General features: G+C 37.8%; 1 protein-coding gene across 8 annotated transcripts in view; it reads left to right on the forward strand.

Annotated features, from left to right (window-relative positions):
- Positions 1 to 20,115, forward strand: part of SH3KBP1 (SH3 domain containing kinase binding protein 1) — a 217,612-nt gene that overhangs the window by 107,838 nt on the left and 89,659 nt on the right. For 7 of the 8 annotated variants that reach the window (XR_003526718.1, XM_027637725.1, XM_027637714.1 and 4 more), the window contains 2 exons: positions 5,919 to 6,042; positions 10,993 to 11,067. Coding sequence is in view for 7 of the 8 variants with exons in the window: in XM_027637725.1 (XP_027493526.1) it covers positions 5,919 to 6,042; positions 10,993 to 11,067 (199 nt within the window). In the remaining variant the exon portion in view is untranslated. The remainder of the gene's footprint in view (positions 1 to 5,918; positions 6,043 to 10,992; positions 11,068 to 20,115) is intronic. The other variant, XM_027637733.1, reaches the window with a different exon arrangement.

Consider the following 20,115-nt stretch of genomic DNA (forward strand, 5'->3'; position numbering starts at 1 on the left):
TCTAATTAAAGTTGTCCCAAAATACAGCTGTAACTAATTGTCTTATTAAATGCAGATATCTGAATTCCAATTATGTTTCACCCTTAGACTTTCATGGGATGCCAGATAATTAACCTGCAGCATCAGAGTAAGGACATTTGGCATGTCATTCAGGAGTTCTGAGCCTGCTTTCATTTGGGATTAGTCTGTTGTGCTGCTATATACCTTTTAGCCTCATCCTGCTGAGAAGTCAGCTTTTTGGCAATGGGTAGTGCATAAAGTTAAACTCACAAGTCTGTGACTGAGATATTCTGTAATACCATTGAGCTTATTCTTTGACTTTTAGGTAACATTGCCATATATTACATGATGAAATCCTATCAGTAGCTCATTTGAAATTATAAAAATACAGACTGAATTTTTACAAATCGGTTGCTTCTTATGGGAAAGATTGGTGGATATGTTTTTTTGTTCTTATTTTGAGATAAAGTGGTGCAACACATGTCCAAGAACAGGATAAACTGGGGATTGAGCTGGACTTTTCTTACAGTGACCTATTTTGGCAGCTATAGAGTTGAAAGGGGAATGAATATTTAACCATAGCGAGGGGATGGTCTGTGCCACAATTGCAGAGCTATATAATATGCAAGAGAACAACTGGGAATGAATGCTGGGGTTTCACATCTCTCAGTTACTTTTCTGTAGAATGCTGTGGTAAAGTGTTTTTCTGGATCCTCTTCTAACAGGTTGTTCACAAGGACTCTGGGACTACTTCTTGTTTGATTAGTTCATGTGGTAGGAGGCCTTTTTTGGGAGAAATAAGGGTGCAAATACTGCTGTATAGGGATAGGGTCATCCCAGTTCTGTGTGATTGCTTTCACTGCCCTTTAGTGTCTTTTTTAGAAGAGGATGTTAAAAACTTAACAAAACCATGAATGACAAAAGCAAACAAAGAAAAATTACCCACAAAACCATGAATGACAAAAGCAAACAAAGAAAAATTCCCCAAGCGCATTTTGACATTGTAACATAAAGAACTCTGAAGCTGAAAAGATTCCCCAATACAAGGTATTTTTGCAGTTTTTAGTTCTTACCTCCTGCACCCGAGTTATCAAAGTTTCCAGATGTGCTGTAGCAGAGTCCCAAGGGATGGTTGGTGCCTCGTGGGTGCGGCTCCTCTGAATGCACTCCCAGAATAAGCCATCAAGTGGCACTGTAGGCACCATCTTCTGTTTAGGTCTTGTATCCAAAATTTATTTTCCCATTGGCAACGAATGTGATTTTTTTATTTTGCCTCTTGGGAATCTATGTTTTTAATTTCCTTTCAGCATATGATTGCTTTTGTCCTTTGAGCTCACGATTTTCCGTTAGAATTTATAAACTGAGGGAGCTTTTTCCTTTGCTTTCTGTGCTCTAGTTCTCTCAAAGCAAAAGAAAATTTGTTGACCTTGGGCTTCTCTCCTTCCTGTTGCCTGCCTCTGGCATTGCTTTTGTTCCTGGGACTATGTTTTGGTTTTAACAGTCCAGAAAAACTTTGTTATGATCCAGGGAGACTTTCTTCCATCTGAAACCTTTCCTGACTCAGAGCCTCCCTCATCTGCCCTGGCTAAGCTTTAAGTAGTCTGTCAGCCCAATAGGCAAAGCCACAGGTTTTAGAAAATCTTGTGGAATGAGCCAATACAGGAATTTATTGGAAATACACTTTAGCTCAGTGATTCCAAGGAGCTGTACATTTTAATCATTTAACAACTTTAGCCTATTAATTATATAGCAAGGTGTAAGCAAGCAGCTGGGGCAGTCTTAGACATTCTGGCAAGCAGCTGCTGGTAGTTGGCCTCAGCATTTCCTGCTGGTTTGGGATATCCTGTCATGGAGTACAGGGGTGGCCCCCCGGTTCTCTCAAGAGAAGGTGCTTCTAAGGCTTGTAGCAGCAAAGGTTTGTTGCACTGCAAGTCAGGATGGCCTTTCTTTCTTTGAAGGGGGATGTTGCAGATTGTATTGGCAGTGAAGGGAAAACCTGAAGAATGTAAAATGTAAGGTGTCCTCACTTTTGGATTATCTTAATCTTGTAGTCCTAGTGACCTACTAAAGTGATTTTGTTTTCTTTGGTTGCTTTACAGTTACAGAATAAAACCATATTCCTGGTCTGAAATAGAATTATTATATTTGTTTGAAGGCTTGAAATACTATCTTTTTTTTTTTTACTTTAAGCATGGAAATAGGCTGATTTCAATAAATTTTTGTAATTTGCTAATCAGCTTAGTGTCCTAGCCTCTGTATATCCTTAGGAGAACTTCGTGTTTGTGTGCCCGAATGCCTCACTCATATAATTCTCTGGTATTTTCCTGTCTGTCCACTTCCATGGTATCTATTTTGAGTACTTGATTTCTTCATTCTTCTTTCTTCTTATTTCTTATTTATATTATTACTTTTAAGTAAAATTAACTATTACAGCCTTGTACTGTCTTTGTAGTCTGGGTTGTTATTGTGTGCTGGGATCTCACAATTTGATTAAACATTTACTTTCTCACAAAGTAAAACAGTATATTTCAAATTATTTTCATCTATATTTGGTTTATAGTTTACAAAAAAGCTCATTTACATTAAAAAAGGCTCTAGTGGTTGAGTAATTAAATTACAACCAAAGCACAAATATTCTTTCCTCATTGAAAATTTAAAACAACTACAGCCCAACAATACTGGAAGAACATTTGAATGTCTCATAATTATTATATAGATTAAATCCCAAAGGCCAGGCTTTTTAATGGGATGAATTTCTCTAGAACTGGTGATGTTACTCATTTGTATCTCATTCAGTCACATCCAGGTGTTAGATTGCATATTGCATCTGTCCCTGCCCCATGCATGGCATTGACTGAGTTGCAAGTTGAGTGCATGTTGTTGTTACCTCCTAAATATACAAAGTAATGAAGTATCTTCAGTCATGTTCCTGTATGTTGTTGCTCTTCAAATGTGGTGTGACCGCACTGGCAGCCTAAGGGCTTGGCAAGATGAGGATGAGCCACACCTCTCCAAAAGGCAGTGAACAGATAAAACACACTGAAAATACATCTTAAAAATATCTCTAACTATATCTGCTTACATTTGGCAGATTGGAAAGATCCCTCTTCTGACTTAAAAAAAACCCACTTCATTTGCAGGCTGATCTTACAGTTGGTGTGTAGAATATTATGAATCGTAGAACTTCTTATCCAGCATAGGGACATGGACTGCTGAATGAAATCCTTCTCTTTTTAGATTGTTTGGTTCAGCAGGTGAATGCTGGGCATAAATCAGGACCTAGATGTATAAATTCTGAAAGCACTTTGTTATAATAGCATGGCAACAAATTTTATTGAGCTCGTACCTCCAGAAGGATTACCCCCATGAATAATGGATTTTCATTTAAAAGGTTTTATTGGCTGTGAATTATTGCAACTTTTCAAACCATATGGTAATGGACTGCCCCAGTTTGGGATAACTAAATCCTAGAGGCATTTTAGTGTTTTCTATTGCATGGATTTATCTCTAGCTTTGAGGCTTAAAGTTATGTAGCAGGTAGCTATAGTGTTTAAAAATACTTAAAGCTTTTGATGCTTTTGATGAAAATTTCCTACTAAATCTTTGGGAGGCACAGTTTGATCTTAACCTCTGATGTCTTGCTAACATGATTTCGCATTTTCTTGTGGAAAAAAAAATCTAGGTTTGGCTTTAGATTTTTTTCTGAAGTTGTAGAATTATTGAATACAACATGGTATTAGCAGGCAATTAATTTTTCAGTCAGATGGAAAACTTACAATAAGATAATGAATGCTATGAGTATATTCACATCCAGGTTAGATTTACCTGTCTAAAGATCTTTGTATATATGTATATTTCTATACACATATATGGGGATCCATACATCAACATGCCACATGAAGAGTGCTAATGTGAACTGTAAGGAAACTGTGAAGTGTTACCCTGGAAGAAGTAAGCAGGTGAAAATCACTTGAGGAAAAGATGAAACTGGATTATATTGGTCACATTACTTGTGTCAAATAATCTCAGCATCTTGCAAAGCAAGGATCTTGGGAACTGTGTAAATCCTCTGATTAATCTACTGGTCAATCAGCTAATGCAGTTATGGTTTGATGTTTAGCTCTACTCAATATGACCATCTGGGAATACTGCATTAGAAAAATGGAAATATTTTATTACTGAAAGAGTCTTGGCCGTATTGTCTATTTTCTGTGTACCAAGATATCATATTTTATGGGTATATAATATTTATATCATATTTTATTTAGATATATAATTTGTACATATATGTGTAGATATATAATTTATCTACTAAGTGTTGTGTGTCATGCAGTTTCAGTTTTCCATATTATTTATTATTGATCTGGAGAGAAGAAAGGGAATATTACTTTTTAGAGACTTTGATACTATAATGTGAAAAACCTCCACCTCACTAAAGTGATTGAGTGATCCATATGTATTCCATCTTCTGAATTTACAGCAAGATAATAAGAAGTGCAAGATAACTCCCAGAGTTGTGCTGGAGCTTGTCATGATTACTGATGAACTGAGGGGGGGGCGGTGGAAGGAGGGCAAATTTTGTCAGGGACAGGTACTGAGATTAAATGAAAGTCTGGTCTGAACTCCTTTCAAATGAAAACAAAAATTCAACTCAAGACAACAAGAAATGTGGCGTTTTGTAGTAAAATTGTATGTGTGACTAAATTGAAAGAAATGCATACATTCCACCATATTTTTGGGAAATATTTGGTTGTATTATGAAGAGATTTCTTTTCTAAGAACTCGAGTTTTTCACAGATAAGTGATAGGAGATGGACTTTTTTTTCTGTAGTAATTAACTAGTTTCATTTAAAATGTGGGGTTCTTTTTTTAACAGTAAACATGAACACCCTCAGCCTTTCTATTTCAGTTGACTTTCTATTTTCATAATTGTGGGGGGAAGGTAGGCAGGAAAGAGATGTGTCAAACTTTATTGGAGGCTGATATGTCACAGATTGACACTGTCCTCCCCTGTCATCTTTTTTGGTGAAAGGACAGTGTCTGACAGATGAAAAATATTTCCCTATCAAGGATGTGTTTAGCTGATGCATATAATAAGTTGTTTCTTGCTGTCCCATTATAACCTAAAGGCATCTGTTTTCTGAGAGCTGTCATTTCACTGCCTGACACTGCTGTTCAATGCTGAATGGGTTATACAGGAGGGAGTTTGTAATTTTAAAGCGATATTTTCCTCTTGGGATTTGACTAGGCGGTGTCCCTCCTCCTTCTGACACCATCATTATGTATTTCAGTACTTCTTTGTAAATCTAGAGTCAAATATTCATTAGCACTGTTCTTTGTTCTCCACAGATTTCTTACATTAACAGATTAATGAAGTAGCAACATTCTTAATTTTTACAGAACTTCAGATTTTGATGGAGAAGGCAGGAATATTCACATTATTTAAGATAGTTTAGATTCTCTGAGTAGCTTTTCATGGATATTTCTCTTTCACCTTTGATTACTTAGGGAATTCAAACTCAGAATCTGCAAAACATGTCCATTAAGATTGTCTTGAATAGTCATGCAGTTTGCACAGAAAATTTAGTGATTGAATGGGCAGCCATAAAAATCAAAATGTAGAGACACCGTATGCTCTCTAGTTGTTCTTTTGTCCTTTTATTGAATGCTCATCCATGCTTCTGACTGCTGTCAGCACTGATGACATTTACAGATGGGCTCATGCATCTTTCTTGTTTACACTTATCAAAAAAAAAGAGAGATGTTCTGACTTAGAGCCTATGCTATGTGCTCCTTATACCTGAAATTAATATAAACTGTTCAGAGTCATTACTGTAATTTATTGGATGTATATAACGGAACTCAGCAAAGTGTTGCTTATATTAACCCCCTTTTTTTTTATTTTTGTCTTGGTGCAGGTGGAAGAGGGCTGGTGGGAAGGAATACTCAATGGAAAGACTGGCATGTTTCCTTCCAACTTCATAAAGGAACTGTCTGATTCTGATGATGTTGGAATAGCACAAGAAGAGCAAGTAAAGTCAAGTAAGGAAAAAATTATTATTGATGTTCTGTATGTACGCCTGTGTCTTTACCCCATAACACCTTGATAGGTTAGTACATCCTTATCTCTTGCTTGGAACTGTTTTTGAATGCCATTGTTCTTAATTTATGCTGAAAGGGTCATGATGATAAGTGTGTACTTGCAGAGCTACCTGAGTTGCAATATTGCCAATGCTCCCTGAGCTGTGTTAAAGACTTGCTGAGCTGCAACAGATCAAGAAAAGAGAAGGCAATGATGAATATTGAATTTTTATTTCAAAACTAATTAAAAGGGACTTTAGACATGGAAAGTAACCAAACATCTACAAAGTGGCTATGCTTATTTAAGCGAGGGATTAAAGTGCCATGCCTTCTGTAATGACTCCAGTAGATTTAAGGATTCATAATTATTGGTGTGGGACATGCGGCACTTTTTCCCTCCAGGTGCTGAGCATGTTACTATCACCTCCGACACCCACTGCCCCAGCAGCCAAGGGGAAAAAGGCCAGAACTGGGACATGGACTTTGTTCTCTCATTTACAGTGGGCCAGTACTGCTGCAGGTGAAAAGCATGTTTGGTAACTAAGTTTGCAATAGTATAAGCATGGTAGTGGGTTGTCCTGTTTATAACTTCCCTTGGAGAATAACCTGAGCCAAAAGTGTGCTGTTATATGAAATGGAAAGTTGTTATTCTTCATGGTTTTTTATGTTCTTTAAGCAGATATTCTTTTTGTTTCCTAATTCAGTGGTCAATTCTGAATCTTTAGTGAAAAAGTCGATTGTATTTGCATATTTCAGGCTAATTACACAATATTTGCCAAGGTCTTCCTATTTTCAGCACATATCCATTGCTATGTAGTGTTCTTCTGAGATCTCTGACAAGCAAAAGCCAAAGAACTATCAACGTCTTTGTAAACTTATCTCACCTGAAATTTACCAAAGCCTTTTATAGTTCATGCTGTCAGTAAGAGGTAGAAAATTATAATACTTCCTTCTTTTTCCTCATTTTTCCAGTTAAGGCAAATGTATCGTCTTTATTTCATGCCAAAGAAATAAGATTCTAAAAAACCTGACTTTTGCATTGATGATATTGTTTTTGTAATGGAGCACCTATTCATGTGTGAATGGGCACTGGTGACCCAGTCTTGTGGTCAGTCCTGCTAAAGATATTTACATGTAACATTCCTTCAGACTGGAATGAAAATGTTTTTAAGTTAAAAATTTTAATGTGATAGGAAAAAAGGGCATTAAGTGAAGATGCACTTTTCAGTGAGATTGCAAACTATTTCTATAACCTGTATATGCTATCATGAATTATGTTCATTATAAATACAGTGAGTCTTGGAAGAACTAATTATGTAGATGTAGTTCCAGCTCTGGAGTCTGTAGTGTTTGGTACTAAATAAATGAACAAAGTAGGTGATACTGTTCAGGAAGGAATATCCCAGTTCTATCTACATGAATGAATGAATGAATGTTCCATTATAAAGTAATACTTACTTTATAATAAGCATCTCTAAAGTGGCTTTTAACAAAATATACATTGGAGTGTGCCAGAGCAGCCAAAAGCATTAGCTCTTGATGTCCATTATGGCACATGCTTTATTCAAACTCAGTTTGGTGTGCTGGTTCCAACTGTCAGTGGAATCCAAAGCTGTGATATGGAGAAGACAGCAGTAACACAGATGTCGGTTTTGTCTCTTTAAATAAACTGAAGGTAACTACAGTTGAGAGATGGATTTTCATCTTTCTTGTATTTAATTTAATTCTTTGGAGGTGCTTTATGGGTAAGTAAGATGATGTGTTATTAGGAGCTATTAGATACACCTATAAAACAGAAGAACACTATAAACCTGAAAGAGAGACTGGGACTATCGGAATTTTGAGATTATTATGGGGATTTTAATGCTTTTTTACTTATTTTTCTTCAAGTAAACCCACAGATTTAATAATTACATTCCCTTAGAAGAATTATGGGAACTACGCATCAACTCAGTTCTTTCTGTATGGTTTATGTAATTGATACAGGTGTTGCTCTCTACCACATGGTGCTTCATGAGGCTCAGTTCAGATACTCTGACTGTCTGGATTTGAAAATCTCCATAATGAGATTGCAAAAATTTCAATGAGTTTATGCAACTGACTAGGAATGATAATCTCATTCCAAGTATCTGTGCTTATTCTGAAAACATGGTAAAATAAAAAACGAACAAGTAAACCCTGAAAGATTTGAGCATCGGGTTAGTATTACTGTCGAAATGCTCTGGGTAACATCTCAGAAGGGTGTATATTCATGCCTCTAGATCACCTCCTTCCTCCATGGATCACAAGACCTGACAGCACTTCAAATCTGCAATAAATCCTTTTTGTTTCTCTGGAAACTTTGTTTGAATATGTCTGTATCACAGGATTTGAATAGAAATTCTAGATTATGGCACTCAGGTGTGAGGGGCTATACCAATACATTGAACAAGAACCTTGGGCAGTCACTGAGGTTCTGCACAGAAATGTGGAAGAGAAAAAATATATAGCTTGGCTATATATACACCAGGCCAAATGGGGAGAATGTTGTTTGATTTTATTAGTCTTGTTGTGTTCATGTAAATTTTGTGGCAGATCAGAGTAAATGGCCAGAAGAAATTATCTTGGTTTCTTTTCATGCTCTGCCATAGAGTAACCTCAGAAGTTTCTTCAGAGCAAAAATTTCCTATTTTGAAAATACTTGAGGCTAATTTGGAAGTGCCCAAATATTTTTGAATCCTGACAGTGGAACTTAACTTTCCCCTTAACTTGGAAGGGTTGGGAACCTGTGCCTTCCCTCAGATAGTAAGTGCTCAGCAGATTGGAAAGCAAGCCTGTTACAAGATCCAAATATTTGAAGGTTGGCTTGTTTGATTTTAAAGTATTTATCCCAGCTGTAAAGTGACTGCCAAATTTTTTTGTCTTCAAAGGCATGTTTTGTGATGTAAGTATGGACATGATCAGGTACTCTTAGAGTAAATAGCAGTTCCTTGTTTTTTAAAGCATGCTCTTAAATTAAAACATTGCTTTTCTTTGACCAACAGTTACAGCATGAACAGAAGTATACATTATAATTTTATTACTATATTAAATAGATACATGAATGATAAGATTATTTTCTAGATTTCCCAGAGATCTAGTATTAATGTTAAGACTATTTTCAATATCGTTTCTTGTCATTGCAGCCTGTCGAGAAGCAACAAAATGACATGTAGTCAAATAAATTCTATTTGAGATGATCACAATTAATTATTAGGGAGTTTATTTCAAAAAGCATTTATCATGTTCATGGCAATGTCATGACAGCATTTAAAAGTGGCCTTTTATATCTTGCTATCTCTTGTATATGTTTGTTCAGGTACAGCCAGGCCTCATGGTACATATCAACTAATTTTAGAACCTGTTAGTGATGACCACTGAGAAGAGTTAGAACAGATGACAGACTCATCAGCTGGTGCTTTAGTCAGACAACCTCCTCTGTTCTGAGTTCTTAAAACTTTAGATTTCCATTATTGTCTCTTTGGCTTTCCACAGTGTCATGAAACTTAACGTACATTTCTCTTAGCAATGGGTTGATTGTTGTTTGACTGTTTTAATAATATTCTTTTAATGGTATCTTGTAAAAACAAAGTGAAAAGATGGATTTGTGGCTTTTTTTACTTCATTTACTTTCATCGTGTAAAAATGAAAACCTTTCGCTATTAATTAAACTGCAAGAACAAAACAAAGGAACAGCTTTTTATAATACATAAATGAGTATAGCTTTTTCTTTTGTGAAAGTCCAACAGAATGATATAGAGGAGAAAAAAAATTACACATTTTTGGTACCAAAATGGGTGTGATTCTATCTTGGGACAATTCCCAATATACTGGCTATTTTGCAATAAAATTTTACTGAAGACATTAATTTTTTGCTGGTAATGTAGGGGAGATTGGCAACAAGCTGGCATTGGTATATTTTTGGGCTTGCCTGGGTACCTCGTCTTTAAAAAAAATCCAACACACAAAATATCTCAGCTGCTTATTCCTTTACCTTCACTTGAATTTCGTATTCTAAATATCAGAGCACGAGTTATCTCACTAGCAATGAAAAAAAAACCAAAACCCACCCAATAAGAAATCAATAGGTTTTGTTATAAAAATGTTATCTTAAATGTATAAGACAGGAAGTGGGATTTATTTTTTGTTGTTTTGCTGTTTTCTCTTTAAATTTCAGTATTTTATTATTTTTGTTAATGTGTGCCAAGTCAAACACCTGATTAAGGTGTTGGTGAAAAACTGATTTATTCCGGTTTTAGTGTCCTATCCCTTTCAGTAGGCATTGCTTAAGACCATGTACAAAAACTGTTCTCCCCTCTACAGAATATTTCTAATAAGTCATCTTGGAAAGACTCAGTATTTCTGATGCTCACAGCATCCTGGTACACTAGAGAAATGTGAGTATTTCATTGCCCTGTTTGGATGTCAGCTGTGCTTGTTCAAGTGCAGTGCATCTGCATCAGGAATGTTGAGCCACTGTGAGTACATCATTGCAGTGCAGTAATGATATTTTTTCAGGATTCCTCTGTGCTCTTTGAGGAGACTGCATAAAACAGACAAATAATTTTATATGCAAGACTCACAACTTGATGGACAACAGACAAAACCTAAGAAAAATGCATTCTGTTGGACACTGTAAAGAACAGCTTTAGCAAAATCATGAGATTATTTTATCTGACATACATGCAGTAAGAATATTTTAACTTCATATACAATCGGATACTTTTGTTAATATTCTCGTTGTTTTGCTAATGAGGCTTTAAAAATGTTAGTGATTGAAAATACAGATTAAAACGTCTTCCTTTCCCTTCTTTTTACCACCATTCAACCTCCTTACCCCCACCCTGCCCCTTCTCTTTTTTTTTCATCTTTCCTTCTCTTACCTGCTGTCAGGAAAATCTGCTTTTGAAGGGACAATTCTGTACAGAGTGGTACCGGCAAAGATTGACAGCTACAGACGTTATAACAGTGAGTGTGTTTCAAAATCAACAAGCAGTAGCTTTAGTCCTCTGTACTTGTTTGATTTATCTACACTTGTAAAATGTGCCACTGCTACTCACTTATGGCTACTCTACATGCATATATATCTGTCTGTAAGCTAAAGTCAGTTTGCTGCTGATGAATTGCCTTAATGCAATGAGAATGCACCTGTTTCTTCTGTGCATGTGTATGTTCTGTGTCTGTATAATGTATGTGTGTAAGCCCACAGTAAAGCGTGAATTACACTGGGTGTTTGAATCTCAGCTGTGGATTGAAATTAAGGACATTTAGTCCCATCCCTTTTGCCACCTGAAACAAGAAGACTGTTGGTAATAACCACCAGTCTTTGAATTAAAAGTTCTTCTGCTCTAAAAATAAAGTTGCCATTGTGATTGCTGAATTCATAAAATATGCTTTGCTTTTCTTAAAGGACATTGTGGGGTTTGATTTGTTTAGGGTTTTGTTGGGGTTTTTTGTTTGTTTTGTTTTGTTGGGGTTTTTTTTTAGTTTTTAATTTACTGCATGCATTTAATTTACTGAATGCATTTGGCATTCTGTCTTTGACAGTTATTACTCACAGCATTTTGGCTGAGACATTTTTTCTGCCAAGGAGAGTAAAAGATATTTTCATTTCACATTCAGGTTTTTGCCTTCTGCGTTTTAGAAGAAGGGCACATCCTGCTATTAATGTGCTTTTACTGCCCTGTTAACACAGAAAAAGAGAGGATGGTTAGATCAGATGCAAGACAGAGGAAGCAGGGAAGACAGAAATCTGTCCTTCCAACTGCTTCCTCGTTGAAAAATCTAGCAGGAAGAGATCCTACTGAGTCACATTCAGCGTGACTAAGTACAAAGTGTTCAGTTCTGTCTTCCAGTGAGCAGGATTTTGTGCTGGCTGTGGCATCTACTTTTGTCCCAGAGAGCTTTCTCTTGAGAAGATCCAAGCTGTGCTACCCTTCTTTCTCCTTTCTGGGTGGGAGTGTTTGTTCTCGTACCTCTGAGAGCTTATGCACATCCACTGCAAAGGATGAAGCAGTTGTAGTGATATTATTCTATTCTGATATTTGCGCTTACACCTTTTTTTTCTTTTAACAAAACCTGATCTTTTATTTTTTTGAACAAAAATCTTTGTGACTGTATGCAACTCTGATTATTTCCTCATGGATAATTATCTCCCTGTCTACTAGAATTCATTTTGCAGCTCTTCTCAAGCTTCCAACCAAGCTCTTGCCCTGGCTGGAGCAGACCATGTGGCTGGTGGTCTTCAGATTTTTTTGCTGTTTCTCACCTTATAGTCTTCATGACTGTTTATGAATCACTCAAATTTCATGCTTTTTGCTGAGTTCCTAGACCATCAGGTTCTCTAATCCACCTATCTGATGAGTATAATAAGAATTTTTGAAGTAAATCTCCAATATGCTTGACTTCTGACTTTAGGATCAAGCTTCAAGTCAGATACAGGGTCTGCCTTTGAAGCCTTTAATTTCACAATCTTCCTGGGGATTACCTTTCAAAGTTTTCCAGAAACCTGCTCTCCATGCCCAGCAAATTTTTCATTAAGAGTCACATCACCCCTCCCCTTTTCTTAAGTAATTTAGGGTGAGTGTGAGTGGTCAGGAGGAATTCAGTCACCTTTCCAGTTGTGCTAGAGCTCTGCATTTAGTTCTCCTTGTTAATCATAGCAGCCCATGGTTGTGCCAGGTCACAGAAAATAAATTTCATCAAATTGATTTTGGATTGCAGGATTGGATAGGTGTCTACAGGAATACTTGATAACCAGCTGCAAGAAGACAGCTTAACTCACAGTAGATTGTCTCACATTACTCGGGGCACACACCCGTCTAAGCTTTGTTTAGATGATACAAGGTGTCTTGTTTATACTACCTTCCTTAGCATTTGGTTGAGAGTCGCATGTTTTTTCATACTGCAGAGGTATGTTGCTTTCTCCATAAAACTGCATCTCAGAAGGCCAGATATCCAGATACACTTGTGGCCTGTTTGTTGCTTACTGGGTTGGAACTGGGACTGAGGAGTGGTCAGTACTCAAAATCAGGTCATCAGGAAGTCAATCTGGAAGTTTTAGACAAAACAAGGGTTGGCACTGTTGTTACTATTAGAGATGTTCTCTCCTAAACTAATATAGAAAAGGAGGGTTCCTTATTCTTCCTGCTCTGTCTGTTGACAGCTCACTTCCTGCATACTCATCGTGTTCTTCCTGACCAGGAAGAACACATCCCGACTGATGATGTGACCAGGTCCTTCCATTTCATATCTGATCTGTGGTCCATACTTTTAGGCAAATATCCATGTGCTTATGTCTCCAGTGAAAACCATTTGGAGACGTTCAACAGAATTGTTTTCATTTAGGGATGTGTGTTTAAAACAACCCATAGCTGTTTTAATTTCAGCTTTCTGATTTCTCCATAAATTAAGCTCAAGTCAGTTCATAACTTAGATTAGTTATGCCGAAAGGGTGCTTGAATTCACTTGTATCACACTGCATGAAGCGTTGCTCAGCTTTTGAATCAAGCTTAGAGCTTTAACTTTACAAACACATGCTTAGTGCTAAATACGTTTGTTTTGAAAGCCATTTCCCAACTGCTCTGTTTAAAAGAAATTTTCTTACTTAACAAAGGCCTGTAGTAGCTGTTCAATTAGTGTGTAGCTGCTTCTAGAGATACCTTCACTGGGATACGCAGGATTGTCTGCTGCATAAACACCCAGCCTTGCCTTCATATGCTGACATGGCTTTTGGTCATTAGGTATGGCAGGCTCTGCTCAGCAACAATTCCAGCTCCTTGGCATTCTGCTTATCAACCTGCTGTCAGAAAATCTTTGCTACTGCATATGCTGGGTGAAGAGAGACACACAGCAATTAAAAAATTCCTTACTTGTCATTTTGTTGATCACAGCCCTCTTTTCTTTCATCCTGCAACTTTCTTGCACCTCCACGAAAAACGCTTCTTGGATTTCTAATTTTTTTGTTTTTACTGATTTACTTTCTCTTTCTTGCTTCTTTACTTTCTTTTTCTTCAAAGATGCAATAACTGAGGAACAGTTCAGATAAAATGCTTGATTTGACAAATATTTACCTCTCTTTCCTTATATGTGGATCCACAATGCTGTCAGTAATAGATATTAGATATAATGGAAGAAGATGAGACAGGATCGTTGAAACAGAAGTATTCGTGAGTAACCTTAATTGTGTTTTGTGTTTTCTTTTGCTCCACCACTTTTTTTCCTCCTTTTTTTTTTTACCCTCCCCTTAATCCTTGCGGAATTATGGCTGGTCAGACTTCTGATAAATCAGTATGATTTATGTACTTAGGATGTTATAAACCCGATTTAGGAGTGTCTGAATGTGAGCAGAGTTAAATGAGAAACCCAAATGTGGATTTTAACAGATCTGAAAAGAGGACAGTTACAATTTTGTGTTCCACCTCAGCTTCTTTACAATTTGCTTGCAAAGAAGAGCATACGTCAAATACACAGCTACTACAATGAAAAATAACATCTGACAAAGAACAATGATAAAATTGAGTGAGGGAAATTTTTATGATTAAAAGTAAGCATCCTGTTTTCTGGAGAATGAATGTACAGATGGCGAGGGATTGGGGGTGGTGTGTGGAAGCATTATATTGACTGGGGTGAAACACATTAAGTCCTTCTGTTGATTTTTATTCCCATTACCAATTTTTCACGTGTCTCACCAAAGACCAGTGTTTGGTGAGTGGCCGGTAAAGAATCCTATCGCCTGTGGTCACTGTCCTTTCATGTGTAATGACATGTTCCTGTACTTAGTGAGGGTGGTGAAAAAAGTGGTTCCAAAATGAAGACAACGATGGTACAATTGTAGAACTCCTGAATGAGTGGTTGTTCCTATTTGCTCTTCCAGTACTTGGGGAGGTGGCTGGGGATGAGGTGAAGCCACCAGCTCCCGTACTGATGGCTCTGTGTTCCTGCTGCAGAAGATGCTTGCGCTGCGTGGTCCTTAATGCATGCTGCTGCGTGGTGCTGGACACCACTCCCCTTTTCCCTGCATGATTACCTGTGCAAGCATAAAAGTCTTGGGGCTGTTACTTATGTGGCAAGAGCTGTTGTGCAAAAGAAAATGAACACGCTGAAAGCAAGTGACAAAATATTTAGCTGACGCAGTTATGTTTTTTCAAGGAATATGACTGAGAATAACAAATAATGACTAATATTGAGATAATCTGCCTCAGCAATTTGTACATGTATAACCACTCCTGGTAAAGAAGCATAAATTTGTTTTTTGAAAGCATGAATTTATTAACCTTTAAACTTTGAAGAATTGACATGTCTTTATTCTACAGTAATGTTTCAAATCCAATTTCATTTTCTGGTTTTGATTTTTTAATGACACTGGAATATTGTTGGGGATTTTCTTGAGCAAGCTCAAGAAAAATACCTTATAGGCTGTGTGTACTCATTCTGTCTTGGCCAGTATGTGGGGGAAAAGGAAGAAGGACAGTTCCTGTCTCATCTACTGCAATTACCATGTATAACTCCACCACCTTTGTCATTCAGATCGGTCACCCGAGCATTCCATGCTATCATTCTCTAAATAGAAGGAAAGGACATATTTCCCCTTACCTTCCTTCCCTTCCATAAAAGGCAAAAAACCCAATAAGCTTCATTTACAAAGTTCTTTGTTCTATTAAACACAGTTGACAGCATTTCTCTCTGGCTGCCAGACCAAATCAGGAGATCCTTTGCATTGTTTCAGGTGTGTGCCTCTGAACAGCTGACCTTTCCATCGCTTAACAGAGCAAGCAGGGAAGTGCTTAGAGGGCAGAGCATCATTGGCTTATACTTTGTCAGAGTGGTTGTGCTGGTTTAAAGGTAAACCGGCAGGAGAAATGAACCCAACTCAAAAGAGATTATAAGTCAGGGTTACAATTTAATAAAATAATACAATAAATACAATTATATGGACAAACATGCTGAGCCCCACATGGTCCCCCTGAGTCCAAAGTAAAAGGAAAGGAAAACCTATTGGTGAGAGCACTGGTTGCAGTCCGGTCGAGGTTCTGGTCCTCCTCTGGATCCAACAAACGGGCCCAGAAGTCCCAAGACCCCAAGATTATACACACTCAGGTTCGAGTGGGAATGCCCAGTACCTCCCCCAGGGTGGGGAGTTCCACAGTGGGTGACTGTGAGTCGTGAGATATTTTTGGAATCCTTGGTGGCCCATTAGCAGCCATGACTCCTCAGGCCGGGTATGGAGGTGCTAATGACTCCCCAGAGGGGAGTTATCACACTAGAGTCATTGGTGTGAGGATAGGAACATCCTCCTATCTCACAGGCTTCTTAACACCCAGATTATAGCCTGGGGGGTCAGATGTGCTCTGGGCAGCTACTGCAAATGTTCCCAGGAAATGACTAGAGGGTGTAGAATACACAGTTTGGGTTACGCCCACACAGTGATGGTCCCGGCTGCTCTAACTAGGGCAGTGGTTCATCCTGGTCCGTTTGCCCAGGACCACAAATTGTTGGTGGAGAGAACAATCCAGAATAAAGAACAAAAATTAAATTGCCAAATAATAGCTCAAAATAGAAAGCTCTGTAAACTTACAATGGATTCCCCTTTTTTTGTCCCTGCCATTTTAAGCTGTTTAGAAACGATTTGTTTCCTGCTTTGAATGGAGTTAATTTTATCACAGCTGTTTATTTTTGTTTTAACAGCTTTAGTTTACACAGCCCTTTATCATCCCGAACTATCTTTCTGATTTAGAATCTTGGTTTGATGCCAGCACAACTCTGAGAGGCCATTGGTGAATTAAGTCTGATATTGTGGTCTCTTTTTAATCCCTCTTTGAGGTAATCTGTTTTGGTACATTTCAGAATGTTGATCTCAAAAGACCTGTAACTGCTATAGCAGGAGTGTGGTGTGTTTGAAATGTCTTGAGAAAACGAATCTCTCTTATATACCCATAGAGGAGAAAATGTGTGTGAAGTGCGAAATTCCTCCAGACAGTGTTGAGAGAATTTAATTTTCATGAATACTAAATTAGCTTGCATTTGTAAGGAGCATGAATCAACAAAGAATCAGAGCTCTGAGCATTTTTAAATAGCCTATGTCAGTAGTCCCTTATCTTAGCCCAGCCAAAAGCTGGGAACAGTTGGGCCCTGGGAATTTTAACTTCTTGCTGGTGATGCTGGCCTTGTTCAGAACTTGCTAGAAAAGTGCACCCAATACTTAGATTTGAGCTCTACCTTGTGGTGCTATAGATGATTCAGCATCAGTAAATCTAGGTGAAAGAACAGTCTTTTTGCTTACAGAGATAGAAAAGGGGAGTGATACCCCCAGAAGACTTATGTCCTGAGAAATATTAAAGATCTAAAAAAATTTCCTGCTATTAAGCCTGACATGATAGTAGGCACATTAGTGAGCACCTTTTCGATGTCAGCTCTCCAAATGCTGACAGAGAGGTGACAGATTCTAGAGAAGTTCCTGTTAAAAAAAAAAAGTAACAAAAAATAGTGAGAGGCCTGGCAACTGTAGCTTTTATCCTATACTGGCTGTATTTGAAGTATTGAATAACTGGGCTTTAAGGAGAAGCAAGTTCAAGTTTTCTGAGGGTAGCAGTTTGCTGAGCTGCTGGCTTACCTTGGTGCTCAAGTCCATCACTGTGGTAGACCACAGCTGTTTCAGGCTATGTAGCTGTGCTGGTCAGCACACTGTGACAACTGAAATGATCTCAGCTTCTAATGTTCATTTAGCAACCTGACTCCCCTGCTAGCTGTAGCTCTTCATGAAGAAAATTTCATCTTTAAAATTCATAATCTGACAGTTTGTGTCGCTCAGGTTCCTGCTTAGATCCCAGCTCTATCCATGGGCTACATTTGTCTTTTGGAGAAACTGTCCATCTAGATATATTCTCCTACTGAGCTGTTTGCAGTAGTGTCATAAAACTCCATGAAAAGCTAAACAAAATAAGTGTGATTGGAAGAGTGACATTCTTCTGTTCTTAAGAGGAGAGATCCCCTAAGCCATCAGCCATCTCTTCCTTGCATAGGTAGAGCTGGGGAGGCCAGTGCAGCTGCACTTGGCAGGATTGAATTCAGAGTATTGATGACACATACATGCTGAGATATATCTCTCTCTCCCCCTCTCTCTTTCTTTCTCCCTTTCTCTCTCTTTTTCTTTATATATATCAGGGAACAACCCAATGAAAAAGAATATATGAGGAGAAAATTTTTCAGGCAAGGGTGGACATAGTGTTGCAAATCCTTGCCTGCAAATCAGAGTTGTATATCTCATGTTCCTCGGGAGGAAAGTAAGAGAGTCTCTTTAGCATGTCTTTAATAGTAAGAGCATGTTAGGCTATTTTCTGCAGGACTGTTTTGTACTTAAACACTGCATTATTCTTTGTTAATGTTATTGTAGATCTTTATCTGATTTGTTCTCAGTTTCCACTGCATATAGTTCACCTCTTCTTTCACCTTTGTCTCTAGACCTCAGCCATGTTGGGATAACAGCGAGAGCAGACTAGTTCTTGTAAAAGCCAGGGCTTTTATTCTTACTGATTTATTTGTTTAAGTACAGAGTATTCCTCAGTTTCTGTCAGTCAAAAAATAATAAATCAGGTCATTTTCTCAGTTGATCAGGAAGAACTCTTTTAACTCTAAAGGAGCTTTGTGTCTGACCACTCAAATGCAGTTTAGTTTGGACAGGCCTTGCTTCAATCCATTCTGTCCTCATTAAAAGAAAAAAAGAAACAAAAAAAAGAAGAAAAAGAAATGCTGTGTTGCTTTCATTAGGAGGACTGTATACTGAGACAGAGCTCTGTGGCAGCATAGAGAATGAAATGACTCTTGGACTGTCATCAAGCACAGATGGGTGATGCTTGGGAAATCTGTTTTAAGCCTGAGGTGAGGCTTCTGATACAAGGTGTGATGTCTCATCACAGAAGAATGGTCATAAAAGCTGAAGATGCCATAATGAAGAACAAGTGATGGCCCAGAAAGAAACAAAAGCTTTATTCTTATTAGAGCCCCTTGAGGTTTTTGATCTTTCTTTCATGCAGACTTCAAAGATCTGGAAGTCCATGTGAGACCTGTTGAGTAATTCTCATAACTACTTCCATATTTTAATTCCATCCACTGGTCAAGTTCCAAATCCTCTTCTCCCACAATTAGGGATGCAAAAACCCTGTTATAATTACCTGTTTTAAAGATAGCTTTTCTGTTCATTTCAGCAGTGGCTAAGAGCAGTCATGGATTCTGTCACTTACTTGTGGAGGGAGGTCTTTGCACTTCTCCTTCCCTCTGTCACGGAGTGGTTAAAGGAGATTTTGGGAAGGATGGCAGAAGGAACCTTTGCTGGAGCGTAATTGCTATCCCATATCAAGATTTTTTGTTCAGCAAAAAGATGATGATCACTGCAATTTGAGTTTTTTGAGCTGTGGATGTTTTATACTCAGAAAAAATTATTTGGAACTCAGTATAGTCAATTGCTGACCATTCCCTTTGCATTTAAAAGTGGTAAATAAAGTTAGTTCTGGCCTCTCTCTCAGCCAGGGCCCTAGTCACTGATATTTTGCAGAACTGGGGAGGGTCCAGCTAGTAGAATGTACAACTTCTACCTAAGTCACAGCAAGGTGAGGGAATAAGAAAAGGGCAGTCACTTTGCCATATTGCCCAAAGAGATTTATACTTCTCTGGCTTAATTAACCCTTGCATCTCTGAGTGCTTTTCCTGGAAACATTGTAGAACGACTCTGCTGTGGATGATCACGCCCCTTCTGCCAACCACAGCACAGAGCAGGATCGCAGTGAATGCTTGAATTCCTGGTTACTGCTTTCCTGAGGTCTGGAATAGAAGTAGTGCACAGAATTTGCAGGCGTACAACCATTCTAACTACAATAATAAACGAGTGACACCAGATTTGAAGTTTTCCCTGAGCCCCTTCTTCAAAAAATAAAGATCCAAGTAAAGATATCAAGACTTTTGCATATTTAAGAAAAGAATTGCAATAGAATTATTTAATATTCATTTAAATTCCAATCCTGC

This window comes from Corapipo altera, unplaced genomic scaffold (genome assembly GCF_003945725.1).
Source record: "Corapipo altera isolate COAL_440 unplaced genomic scaffold, ASM394572v1 0, whole genome shotgun sequence".
NCBI lineage: Eukaryota > Metazoa > Chordata > Aves > Passeriformes > Pipridae > Corapipo > Corapipo altera.